At 37.6% G+C, this 13,769-nt stretch overlaps 1 protein-coding gene across 1 annotated transcript in view; it reads right to left on the reverse strand.

Annotated features, from left to right (window-relative positions):
- The window catches only part of LOC133068987 (complement factor H), a 113,561-nt gene that overhangs the window by 61,150 nt on the left and 38,642 nt on the right, over positions 1 to 13,769 (reverse strand). The window contains exons 8-9 of the mRNA XM_061160002.1: positions 13,136 to 13,324; positions 12,528 to 12,704 (exon numbers count right to left, since the gene is read on the reverse strand). Of these exons, the coding sequence (XP_061015985.1) occupies positions 12,528 to 12,704; positions 13,136 to 13,324 (366 nt within the window). The remainder of the gene's footprint in view (positions 1 to 12,527; positions 12,705 to 13,135; positions 13,325 to 13,769) is intronic.

The following is a 13,769-nucleotide window of genomic DNA, read 5'->3' on the forward strand; positions in this document are numbered from 1 at the left end:
TTAAAAGAAATCAAAATATGTATAGAAACGAATGAAAATGAAAACACAACAACCCAAAACCTATGGAATTCAGTAAAAACAGTGCTAAGGGGAAGGCTCATAGCATTACAAGCTTACCTCAAGGAACAAGAGAAAAATCAAATAAATAACCTAACTTTACACCTAAAGCAACTATAAAAAGAAGAAATGAAGAAGCCCAGGGTTAGTAGAAGGAAAGCAGTCATAAAAATCTGGGCAGAAGTAATTGAAAAAGAAACAAAGGAGACTATAGCAAAAATCAACAAAACTAAAAGCTGGTTCTTTGAGAAGATAAATAAAATAGACAAACCATTAGCCAGACTCATCAAAAAACAAAGGGATAAGAATCAAATCAACAGAATTAGAAATGAAAATGGAGAAATCACAACAGACAACACAGAAACAACACAAAGGATCACAAGAGACTACTATCAGCATCTTTATGACAATAAAATGGACAACTTGGAAGAAATGGACAAACTCTTAAGAAAAGTATAACATTCCAAAACTGAACCAGGAAGAAAGAGAAAATCTTAACAGACCCATCACAAGCAACGAAATAGAAACTGTAATAAAAAATCCTCCAACAAACAAAAGTCAAAGATCAGATGGCTTCACAGGTCAATTCTACCAAAAATTTAGAGAAGACCTAACACCTATCCTACTCAAACTCTTCCAGAAAATATCAGAGGAAGGTAAACTGCCAAACTCATTCTATGAGGCCACCATCACCCTAATACCAAAACCAGACAATGATGCCACCAAAAAAGAAAACTACAGACCAATATCACTGATGAACATAGATGCAAAAGTCCTTAACAAAATCCCAGCAAACAGAATCCAACAGCATATTAAAAAGATCATACATCATGACCAAGTGGGCTTTATCCCAGGGATGCAAGGATTCTTCAATATTCACAAATCAGTCAATGTGATACACCACATTAACAAATTAAAAGATAAAAACCATACGATTATCTCAATAGATGCCGAGAAAGCCTTTGACAAAATTCAGCATCCATTTTTGATAAAAACCCTCCAGAAAGCATGCATAGAAGGAACATAACTCAGCACAATAAAGGCCATATATGATAAACCCACAGCAAACACTACCCTCAATGGTGAAAATTGAAAGCATTTTCCCTAAAGTCAGGAACAAGAGTAGGGTGCCCACTCTCACTACTACTATTCAACATAGTTTTGGAAGTTTTAGCTACAGAAATCAGAAGAGAAAACAGAAATAAAAGGAATCCAGATCAGAAAAGAAGTAGTAAAACTCTCACTGTTTGCAGATGACATGATCCTCGACATAGAAAACCCTAAAGACACCACCAGAAAATTACTAGAGCTAATAATGAATATAGTAAAGTTGCAGAATATAAAATTAACACACAGAAATCCCTTGCATTCCTATACACTAACAATGAGAAAACAGAAAGAAAAATTAAGGAAACAATTCCATTCACCACTGAAATGAAAAGAATGAAATAGGAATAAGTTTTCCTAAAGAAACAAAAGACCTATATGTAGAAAACTATAAAACACTGATGAAAAAAAATCAAAGAACAGAAATAGATGTAGAAATAATCATGTTCATGGATCAGAAGAATCAATATAGTGAAAATGAGTATACTATAAAAAACAATCTATAGATTCAATGCAATCCCTATCAAGCTACGAATGGCATTTTTCAGAGAATTAGAACAAATAAATTCACAATTTGTATGGAAATACAAAAAAATCTCAAATAGCCAAAGCAATCTTGAGAAAGAAGAATGAAACTGGAGGAATTAACCTACCTGATTTCAGAATATACTACAAAGCTACACTCATTAAGACAGCATGATACTTGCACAGAGACAGAAATATAGATCAATGGAACAAAATAAAAAGCCCAGAGATAAATCCACACACAGATGGACACCTTATCTTTGAGAAAGGAGGCAAGAATATACAATGGAGAAAAGACAATCTCTTTAACACGCGGTGCTGGGAAAACTGGTCAACCACTTGTAAAAGAATTAAACTCGAACACTTTATAACACCATACACAAAAATAAACTCCAAATGGATTAAAGATCTAAATGTAAGACCAGAAACTATATAACTCCTAGAGGAAAACATGAGCAAAACTCTCTGACATAAATCACAGCAAGATCCCCTATGACTCACCTCCGAGAATAATGGAAATAAAAGCAAAAATAAACAAATGGGACCTAATGAAACTTAAAAGCTTTTGCACAACGAAGGAAACTATAAGTGAGGTAAAAAGACAGCCTTCAGAATGGGAGAAAATAATAGCAAATGAAACAACTGACAAGGAGTTTTTCTCCAAGCTATACATGCAGCTCATGTAAATCAATTACAGAAAAATAAACGACCTAATCAAAAAAATGGGCCAAAGAACTAAACAGACATTTCTCCAAAGAAGACATACAGATGCCTAACAAACACATGAAAAGATGCTCAACGTCACTCATTATCAGAGAAATGCAAATTAAAATCACAATGAGGTACCATCTCATGCTGGTCAGAATTGCTATTATAAAAAGTCTACAAACAATAAAAGCTGGAGAGTGTGGAGAAAAGGGAACCTTCTTACACCGTTTGTAGGAATGCAAACTAGTACAGCCACAATGGAAAACAGTATGGAGATTCCTTAAAAAACTGGAAATAAAACTGCCATATGATCCAGCAATCCCACTGCTAGGCATACACATTGAGGAATCCAGAATTGAAAGAGACACGTGTATCCCAATGTTCATTGCAGCACTGTTTATAATAGCTAGGACATGAAAGCAACCTAGAAGCCCAACGGCAAACGAATGGATAAGAAAGCTGTGGTACGTATATACAATGGAATATTACTCAGCTATTAAAAATGCATTTGAATCAGTTCTAATGAGGTGGATGAAAATGGAGCCTATTATACAGAATGAAGTAAGTCAGAAAGAAAACACCAGTATAGTATATTAAGGCATATATATGGAATTGAGAAAGATGGTAATGATGACCCTACATGCGAGACAGCAAAAGAGACAGGATGTAAACAATAGACTTTTGAACTCTGTGGGAGAAGGTGAGGCTGGGATGATTTGAGAGAATAACATTGAAACATGTATATTATAATTTGTGAAATAGATTGCAAGTCCAGGTTTGATGCATGAGACAAGGTGCTCAGGAACAGTGCACTGGGATGACTCTGAGGGATGGGATGGGGAGGGGGCTTCAGGATGGGGGACACATGTACACCCATAGCTGATTCATGTCAACATAAGGCAAAAACCACCACAATATTGTAAAGTGATTAGACACCAATTAAACTAATTAATTTAAAAATGCTAATAGGAACATATAGCATTATATTATATTATAATAGGAAAATGCTAATGGTAATATATAAATAATTACTTTAAATGTAAATGGATTAAACTCTCCAACCAAAAGACACAGATTGGCTGAATGGATACAAAAACAAGACCCATATATCCCACCTACAAGAGACCCACTTCAGACCTAGAGACACATACAGACTGAAATTAAAAGGATGGAAAAACATATTCCATACCCATGGAAATCAAAAGGAAGTTGAAGTGGCAATTCTCATTTCTGACAAAGTAGACTTTAAAATAAAGAATATTATGCAAGATAAAGAAGGGACATTACATAATGGTCAAGGGATCAATCCCAAAAGAAGACAAAATTCTAAACATCTATGCACCCAGCATAGAAGCACCTCAATACATAAGGCAAATACTAACAGACATAAAAAGGGAAATTGACAGCAACACAATAATGGTAAGGGATGTTAACAGCCCAGTGACACCAATGGACAGATCATCAAAACAGAAAATTAATAAGGAAACACAAGCCTTAAATGAAACATTAGACCAAATGGACCTAATTTATTTCTTCAGCATTTTCCACACAAATCCAAAAGAACACACTTTCTTCTCAAGTGTGCATGGAATGTTTTCCAGAACAGACCATAAAAAATCAAACCTCAGTAAATTATTAAAAATTGAAATTCTATGAAGCATCTTTTCTGACCATAATACTATGAGACTAGATATCAATTACAGTAAAAAAACACAAACACTTGCAGATTAAACAATATGCTTTTACATAACAAACAGGTTTGTGAAGAAATCAAAAGGGAAATCAAACAATTCTTGAAACAAATGACAATGAAAACACAACAACTCAAAGCATATGGGATACAACAAAACAGTTCTAAGAGGAAAGTTTATAGCAAGAAACAAGAAAAACATCAAATAGACAACCTAACTTTACATCTAAAACAACTGGATAAAGCAGGACATGAGAAAAAAACAAACAAACAAACACCCAAAGTTAGTAGAAGGAAAGAAATCCCACAGATCAAAGTAGAAATAAATGGAAAAGAAATGAAGAAACAATAGTAAAGACTAATAAAATAAATAAATAAATAAAATTATCTTCTTTGGGAAGTTAAACAAAATTGTCAATTAGTAAAACTCATCAAGAAAAAGTGAGAGAGAAATCAAATCAACAAAATTAGGAATGAGAAAGGAGAGATTAACAGACAACACACAAATACAAAGGGGCTATTTTGAGCAACTATATGCCAATAAAATGGACAACCTGAAAGAAATGGATATATTCTTAGAAAAGTTCAATCTTCCAAGACTGAACCAGGAAGAAATAGAAATTATGAACAAACCAATTATATGCACTGAAATACAAAATGTGATCTAAAAAACTCCCAAAACATTGAAGCACAGAGCTAGATGGTTTCACAGGTGAATTCTCTTAAACATTTAGAGAAAAGTTAATGCCTATTCTTTTTTTTTTTAATACCTATTCTTATAAAATTCTTTCAAAAAACTGCAGAGGAAGGAACACTTCCAAACTCATTCTACAAGGCCATCATCACCCTAACACCAAAACCAGACAAAGACAACACAATAAAGCAAATTACATGCCAATATCATTGATGAAAATAGATGGAAAAATCCTCAACAAAACTCTAGCAAACAGAATTCAAAAATACATTAAAAAGATAGTACACCATGATCAAGTTGGGTTAATCCCAAGGATGCAAGCATTCTTCAATATACACAAATCCATCAATGTGATATACCATATTAACAAATTGCAAGATAAAACCATATGGTCATCTCAATAGATGCAGAAAAAGCTTTTGAAAAATTTCAACACTCATTTATGATAAATACTCTAAGAAACGAGCAAAGAAGGAGCCTACCTCAACATAATAAAGGCCACATATGAGAAACCCAGAGCAAACATAATTCTCAAAGGTGAAAAACTGAAATCATTCCCTCTGAGATCAGGAAAAGACAAGGGTGCCTGCCCACTCTCACCACTATTAGTGAACATTGTTTGAAAGCCCCAGCTACAGCAATCAGAGAAGAAAAAGAAATAAAAGGAATCCAGATTGGAGAATCCAGATTGGAAAAGAAGAAACAAAACTCTCATTGTCTGCACACAGACAATACTACACATAGAAAACCCTAAAGATACTTTCAGAAAATTACTAGAGGTAATCAGTGAATTTAGCAAAGTGACAGCATACAAAAAGAATACACAGAAATCACCTGCATTCCTCTGTACTAACAATGAAACATTAGAAGGAGAAATTAAGGTATCAATCCCAGTTACCATTGCAACAAAAAGAATAAAATGCCTAGGGAAAAACCTAGCTAAGGAGACATAAGAGCTGTATACAGAAAAGTACAAGACGTTGAGGAAAGAAATCAAAGACAACATAAACAGATGGAGAGCTATTCCATGTTCCTGGGTTGGAAGAATCAACATTGTGAAAATGACTATACTACCCAATATAATCTACACATCCAAAGCCATCTGTATCAAAATACCAATGCTATTTTTCACAGAATTAGAAAAAAAAGCCTCACAATTCATATGGAAACAAAAGACACGAAGAGCCAAAGCAATCTTGAGAAAGAAAAATAGAGCTATAGAGCTAGAGGATTCAACCTTCCTGACTTCAGACTGACTACAGAGCTATAGTCATCCAGACAGTATTGTACTAGCAGGAAAACAGAAATATGGGCCAATGGAACAAGATAGAAAGCCCAGAGATAAACCCACACATCTGTGGATACCTTGTGTTTGACAAAAGAAGCAAGAATATACCATGGGGCAAAGAGACTCTCTTCTATAAGTGCTGCTGGGAAAACTTGACAGCTACATGGAAAAGAATGAAATTAGATTACTTCCTAACACCATACACAAAAATAAACTCAAAATGGATGGAAAACACAGGCAGAACACCCTATGTCATAAATCACAGCAAGCTCCTCTATGACCCACCTCCTAGAGTAGTGGAATAAAAACAAAGATAATCAAGTGGGACATAATTAAACTTAAAAGCTTCTCCAAAGCAAAGGAAACTATGAATAAGGTGAAATGGAAATGCTCGGAATGGGAAAAAATAATAGCAAATGAAACAACTGACAAAGGATTAATTTCCAAAAGATATAAGCAGTTCATAGAAATCAATACCACAAAAACAAGCAACCCAATCAAAAAGTGGGGAAAAGACCTAAACAGACATTTGTCCAAAGACCTAGGATGGCTAATAAACACATGAATATATCCTCAATATCACTCATTATTAGAGAAATGCAAATCAAAACTACAATGAGATATCACTTCACACCAGTCAGAATGGCCATCATCAAAAAGTCTACAAACAATAAATGCTGGAGAGGGTGTGGAACAAAGGGATCCCTCTTGCACTGTTGGTGGGAATGTAAATTGATCCAGCCACTATGAAGAACAGTAAGGAGAGTCCTTACGGAGCAAGGAGTAAAACCACTGTATGACCCACCACCCCTACTCCTAGGTATGTACCCTGAGGAAACCAAAACTGAAAAAGACACGTGTACCCCAATGTTCACTGCAGCTCCATTCACAACAGCTAGGACATGGAACCAACATAGCTGTCCATTGACAGATGAATAAAGAAGCTATGCTACATATATACAATGGAATATTCAGTTCAGTTCAGTTCAGTTGCTCAGTCATGTCTGACTCTTTGCCACCCCATGAATCACAGCACGCCAGACCTCCCTGTGCATCACCAACTCCCGGAGTTTACACAAACTCATGTCCATTGAGTCGGTGATGCCATCCAGCCATCTCATTGTCTGTCGTCCCCTTCTCCTCCTGCCTCCAATCCCTCCCAGCATCAGGGTCTTTCCCATTGAGTTAACTCTTCGCATGACGTGGCCAAAGTATTGGAGTTTCAGCTTCAGCATCAGTCCTTCCAATGAATACCCAGGACTGATCTCCTTTAGGATGGACTAGTTGGATCTCCTTGCAGTCCAAGGGACTCTCAAGAGTCTTCTCCAACACCACAGTTCAAAAGCATCAATTTTTTGGCACTCAGCTTTCTTCACAGTCCAACTCTGACACCCACACATGACCACTGGAAAAACCATAGCCTTGACCAGACGGACCTTTGTTGGCAAAGTAATGTCTCTGCTTTTTAATATTCTATCAAGGTTGGTCATAAGTTTCCATCCAAGGAGTAAGTGTCTTTTAATAACATGGCTGCAATCACCACCTGCAGTGACTTTGGAGCCAAAGAAAATAAACTCTGACACTGTTTACACTGTCTCCCCATCTATTTCCCATTAACTGATGGGACCAGATGCCATGGTCTTAGTTTTCTGAATGTTGAGCTTTAAGCCAACTTTTTCACTCTCCTCTTTCACTTTCATCAGGAAGCTTTTTAGTTCCTCTTCACTTTCTGCCATAAGGGTGGTGTCATCTGTGTATCTGAGGTTATTGATATTTCTCCTGGCAATCTTGATTCCAGCTTGTGCTTCTTCCAGCCCAGAGTTTCTCATGATGTACTCTGTATATAAGTTAAATAAGCAGGATGACAATATACAGCCTTGATGTACTCCTTTTCCTATTTGGAACCAGTCTGTTGTTTCATGTCCAGATCTAACTGTTGCTTCCTGACCTGCATATAGGTTAGTCAGTCATAAAAAGGAATGCATTCATTCGAGTCAGTCCTAAAGAGGTGGATGAACATAGTGCCTGATATACAGAGTGAAGTAAGTCAGGAAGAGAAAAGCCAATATCAGAGACTAACACATCTATATGGAACCTAGACATGTTGTGCTGATAAACCTCCCGCACAGCAGCAATAGAGACACAGACATGAGAACAGACTCACGGATCGGCTGCCAGGGCGGAGGTAGCGGGTGGGATGTATGCAGAGGGTCAGCATGCAAACTTGCACTACCATATGCAAAACAGACAGTCAACGGGGATTTGCTGTATGGCTCAGGGAACTCAAACCAGAGCTGGTAACAACCTAGACAGGTGGGGTGGGCAGGGCGCTGGGAGGGATGTTCATGCGGGAGGGGACATGGGTAAATCTATGGCTGATTCTTGTTGTGTTTGTTAGAACCCAACATGATACTGTAAAGCAATTACCCTTCAATTAAAAATAAATAAATCCAAAATAAACAACTACCCACCCCCGAAATTCCATATGCCAAGGGACCCAGGAGGAGGCTCACTCATGCATGCATGAGGTAAAAGGCAGACAGATCTCTGTCTTAACTGTGATGCCTGCAGTGGCTCGTGAACCATCTCAATTCCCTCTCATCTGTACTCCAGAAACCCTGGAAAACCTATCATAAAATCATGCATGGAGCTAAGTCTTTCTATGAAACTCCAGGTTTTCACAGGAGGACCTGTCTGCTTCATTCACACACCCTTCCACCCTGCGGCCAGATCCCTGTGGTAACAACTGACTCAGAGGGAAGAGCAACCTTTGGCAGACCACCAGGGAGCATGCACAGAAATTTGGCTTAAATCTGTGGCCCATAAGAACACAGGATTAGTGTGTTCTAATCTAATATGCATTGAAACATGCATATTATCGTATATGAAGCAGATCGCCAGTCCAGGTTCGATGCATGAGACAGGGTGCTCAGGGCTGGTGCCCTACAATGACCCTGAGGGATGGGATGAGAAAGGAGGTGGGAGGGGGGTTCAGGATGGAGAACACATATACACCCATGGCTGAGTCATGTCAATGTATGGCAAAAACCACCACAATATTGTCAAGTAAATAGCCTCCAATTAAAATAAAAATTTTAAAAAGTAAAACAAAATTTTAAAAAGATGCAAAAAGAAAAAAAGATGTAGTGCTACTTTGAGGGAAACAAAGGACAGGCTGTCAGTACCATTTCTGGTGTACTAATGTGTCTAGACAAGACATAGAAGCAGAGAAATTCTGGCGTAACAGGGATGAGAATGTCAGCAGGTGCCATTACAGAAGATCTAAAATAGCTGTGGAGTCTCTAGCAGGGTTGAAGGAAGTTGTCTCTCACCCAAAAGAGACTGGTACTTTAATTATAAAAACAGCACTACAAAAGATCAAGGAAGATGAACACAAAGTATCATGACAGCAACAAAGTATAAAAATCTTCAATATTCACATCCAAAGATGGAGATGTGTGATTTATCCAGTGAAGAATTCAAAATAGCCATTTTAAATAACTCGATGTGTTACAGAAAATATACAGTAAGATACTTGAGCAAAAGCAGGAAAACAATAAACGATGGACAAAACAAGCAGTTTAATAAAAAATTCCAAATCATAAAAAAAAAAAAAAAAGAAACCCTGGTGCTGAAGGCTCCAAGGATGAAATGAAAAACGCATTAAAGAGTATCCACCACAGAGTCAAAAAGGCAGAAGAAACTGTGCGATAGATGATATATCAAAGTTATCCTGTCAAGGGAGATTAAAAATAAAATTTTAAAAACTAAAGAATGAAAAGAACAAAAAAAGGCTACATGATCTATGCTACATTGAAAACAGAACTGATTTGCAAATTATTGAAGTTCCAGGAGGAGAAAAGGAGATGAGGCAGAAAATATATTTAAGGAGTAATGTTGAGAACTTCCCAATTCAAGAATGATATTTGAATATTCAGGAAGCTTACAGGTGACCAAACTAAATCAACATAAAAAACCCTCTACAACACACATTATAATAAAGTTGCAAAAATCAAAGAAAAATAGAGAAGACTTCAAACAGCATGAGGAAAAAACAAACAAGTTAACAAAACAAAAACCTTGAAATTTACTAAGGAGCCTTCATTTGGATCTTAGCATATCTCTCAGCAGAAACCTACTAGACCAGGAGAAAGTGGGATGATACATTCCAAGTGTTGAGAGAAAAAACTGCCGAAGAAGAATATTTGAAAATATCATTCAGAAAAGAAAAGAATATAAAGACTTCACCAGACCAACAAACACTGAGGAAATTGAACACAACTAGACCTTGCTTGAGGAGGGCATGGCAACCCACTCCAGTATTCTTACCTGGAGAACCCCATGGACAGAGAACCTGGGGGGCTGCCGCCCATAGGGTGGCAAAGAGTCAGACACAGCTGAGGTGACAGAGCAGGCACACAGACCTTCCCTACTGAAACACTAAAAGGAATTATTCAAGCTGAAGTGAAAGAATGCTAATTCACTCCATGAAGATACCTAGTACACTGGTAAATTTAAGTGCACATTCACATTCAGAACACTGCAGTACTTTGATATGAAATGTTAAACACAACTATTTAAGAGTTAAAGCACAACAATATAAAAATTACTATAGCTACAATAATTTTTTAATTAAGTACACACTATAAGAGGAGGCAAATCATGACATCAAAAAGATAAAATGGAGAAAAGTAAAAGGAAGGAGATTTAACATGTGGTTGATGTTCATATATTATCAGCATAAAATACACTGCTCTCTCTGTACGGTGTTTTAGGTAAATCTCATGGTAAACAAAGCAGGAATCCATTCTAGATTCACAAATGGTAAAGAGAAGTTTATTAAATGCATACTACTATAACCAAAATCATGAATTCACAAAGGCAAGACATCAGAGGAAGAAAGGAATTAGGAAACTATAAAACATCCTGTAAAAAAAAAACAAAACAAAACATAATATTAATACATCCTTATCTTTCAAGAGTTACTCTAAATATAAAGGATTGCATGCATGCATGCTAAGTCACTACAATAAATATAAATAAAACAATAAAAATAAATAGTTCCTTTGGCAAAACAAGCGGTTGATACACTTCTGTCTGACTCTTTGAGACTCAGTAGACTGTAGCCCTCCAGGCTCCTGTGTCCATGGGATTTCCCAGGCAAGAATTCTGGAGTGGGTTGCCATTTCCTTCTCCACTGTTTTCTTCTATCTCAATGAAATTCTTAAGGAATTGCTTTGAATTACTTGTCAGACAAATCGTCCATATCCATTATTTGGGGTCAGTAACTGAAAATTATTCTCTGTTTATATTTTAGTCCTTTGATGTCTGTGTCGCTTGAAGCCTCACGTTGCTGTGTTTGCATTTAAAGAAGCAGTCACTCCCTCCAGTCTTTACAGACTGACTTGGGGAGGGAAGTACACTGTCACACTGCTAGGGGTTTTGAGACTTTTTCAGACCTTTTTTAAGGATACACCAGTCCCGTGTACTCAGTTCCTCCCGGGAGAGAAATTTGAAGCTCCTATGCTTCTATCAACATAGCAAAGACAGTCTCTGTGCTGCTTCCCTGGGGCAATGCCAAATGCTCACATCCGTGTGCTTTCCCACAGACCCACGGGGACAGGCTGGCTTCTAGATGTCCCTCAGGCCATCTGCAAAGGCTTAGATGCCACCGTGGGGCCCTACACAGGGAGCTGGCCCTGGGGAGGGGATGTGGATGAGATGAGGGGCCCAGGGATGAGCAGGACCACAAGCACAGTGTCTGCAATGGTTTGGGGCTCCCTGGTGGGGTCTCCACGTGGTCAGCAGGACCCGTGTTCCTTGAAGAATTCTAGCCCTGGGGGCTGTGCTCCTGGCCTCTCCCCACCCCCAGCCATGCAGGTGACCCCAGTGTCCTGGACAAGGGGAGAGAGGAGTGCGCTGGAAGATGAGGACCCGCCCTTGCTCGCGCGCTCTCATTCTCCCCACAGGTGAAATCCTGTGCCGAGGGGTCTGTCTTGGCGCTAAGCAGGGCCACTCGGGGGCAAAGTGAGGATCCTCCTCTAACCCTCAGGGATGCGTCCAGTCTCCAATCTTTGTGCTCTAGCAGCTGCTGTCCTGTCTCTGCCAGACTCCTGGACCCCCACAAAGGTACTCTTATTCGCAAATGACGGTCAAAGTCCGCGTTTGTATCAGGAGAGACAGTGGGACTCCTGCCATCTTTCTGACCTCACTCTGTTACTACAGGTTTCTTTGTGGATCTTTTCCTATTTTCTTGACTAATGTCTATCAATAGGTACATGTACTTTGTTATATACTTATCAAAAAGTCTATAGGTACACTCACAGACACTTGTAAACAATAAAAATAAATAGTTCCTTTGGCAAAACAAGTGGTTGATATAAACATTTTGCAGTGGATAATGCAGCTGAGTCTTAGAAAATTATGAACACGCTGGGATCTCAGCCCAGTTTACTCACTGACACGGATGCATCTGGGAGGAGGAGACCAGCCGTTCTCTGTGCAGGTCATTGTGTTCTGATGGTTTTCAAGACTGTAGCCGTGATAGCAGTCTACTCTTACAGTTTTACCCTGTAAATATTTTTCTTCACGACGTGGGGTTTGTCCATTTTCCAAATAATTGAAAATACATTGTCCTTAGAATCATAAAAGTAATATGAAAGAAATACAACATAAATTTGGTAAAATAGTACATTTAAGATTAACCTTATAGAATTTACAGAGAATGCATTAGTATTCAAATATAACATGTAACAATAAAAGTGGAAGCCACTACTACCATGTTTGTGAAAAATGAAAAAGATAATGTTCCACATTAATTGTCTTTAGGTTTTTGATTAAAATATGTATAAATGATGCAGATATTCTTGTAAAGCCTCTGTATCTCTCACAGGATTTACATGAAAAGCCTCTAGTAAAGGGAAGATCTATTTGGATGTTTTTGCTCATAGAACTCATCCCTTGGCCTTACTGTTGTTACACAACACTTAATTGTACTCATTGATATACTTTTGTCTCTTCACTCTTTCCAAGATTTATGCATATAAACTTAAAGAGGTTTGCTTACTGAGGCATGGTTCTTCTGGAGACCATCCTTCTGCTGTGCAAGTCAGGTAAGCCCAGGAACTTTGTGAAGGAGGCACAAAATGCCAATCACAGTAATAGGAAAACTGTTGATTCACACGTGCTGGGAAGTATCCTCTGTATGGATAATGTAGCCGTCCATGTTTTATGACTGGATAATTACAAGGTTTCACTTGAAATAAAAAAAGTAGAAATAATGTTTTACCTCAGTATACAATCAAATTAGAATTAATGTTTCATCTACGAATTATATTCTTGTTCAGTTAATTACACTCATTGCATTATGGTTTCTAGGAAAAGAAAAGTTATAGAAAATTCAGATGATTGAAGTATGTAAGGAAGCCTTGCTAATGAAGATCAAATTATGTCTTGTGGGTCATATTATGTAAAATTTGTATGTGGATTCTCTTGATAGGAGACTATATAGACCTAATAAATGAATTCTCCTTAAGTACAGAAGTCCCAACCTTGTTGACTAAATTAGCACCTTAATCAAGAGATTAAAGTACAGATTTTATCTTGTGGCTCACCTGCCCTCTTTTTCTTTCTTTTCCATTCTCATCAGAAAACAGAATCCTGACATTTATTCTCAGACCAAGTCAATGTAGGAAGAAAAC

Source organism: Dama dama, chromosome 14 (assembly GCF_033118175.1).
Source record: "Dama dama isolate Ldn47 chromosome 14, ASM3311817v1, whole genome shotgun sequence".
In the NCBI taxonomy this organism is placed as follows: Eukaryota; Metazoa; Chordata; class Mammalia; order Artiodactyla; family Cervidae; genus Dama; species Dama dama.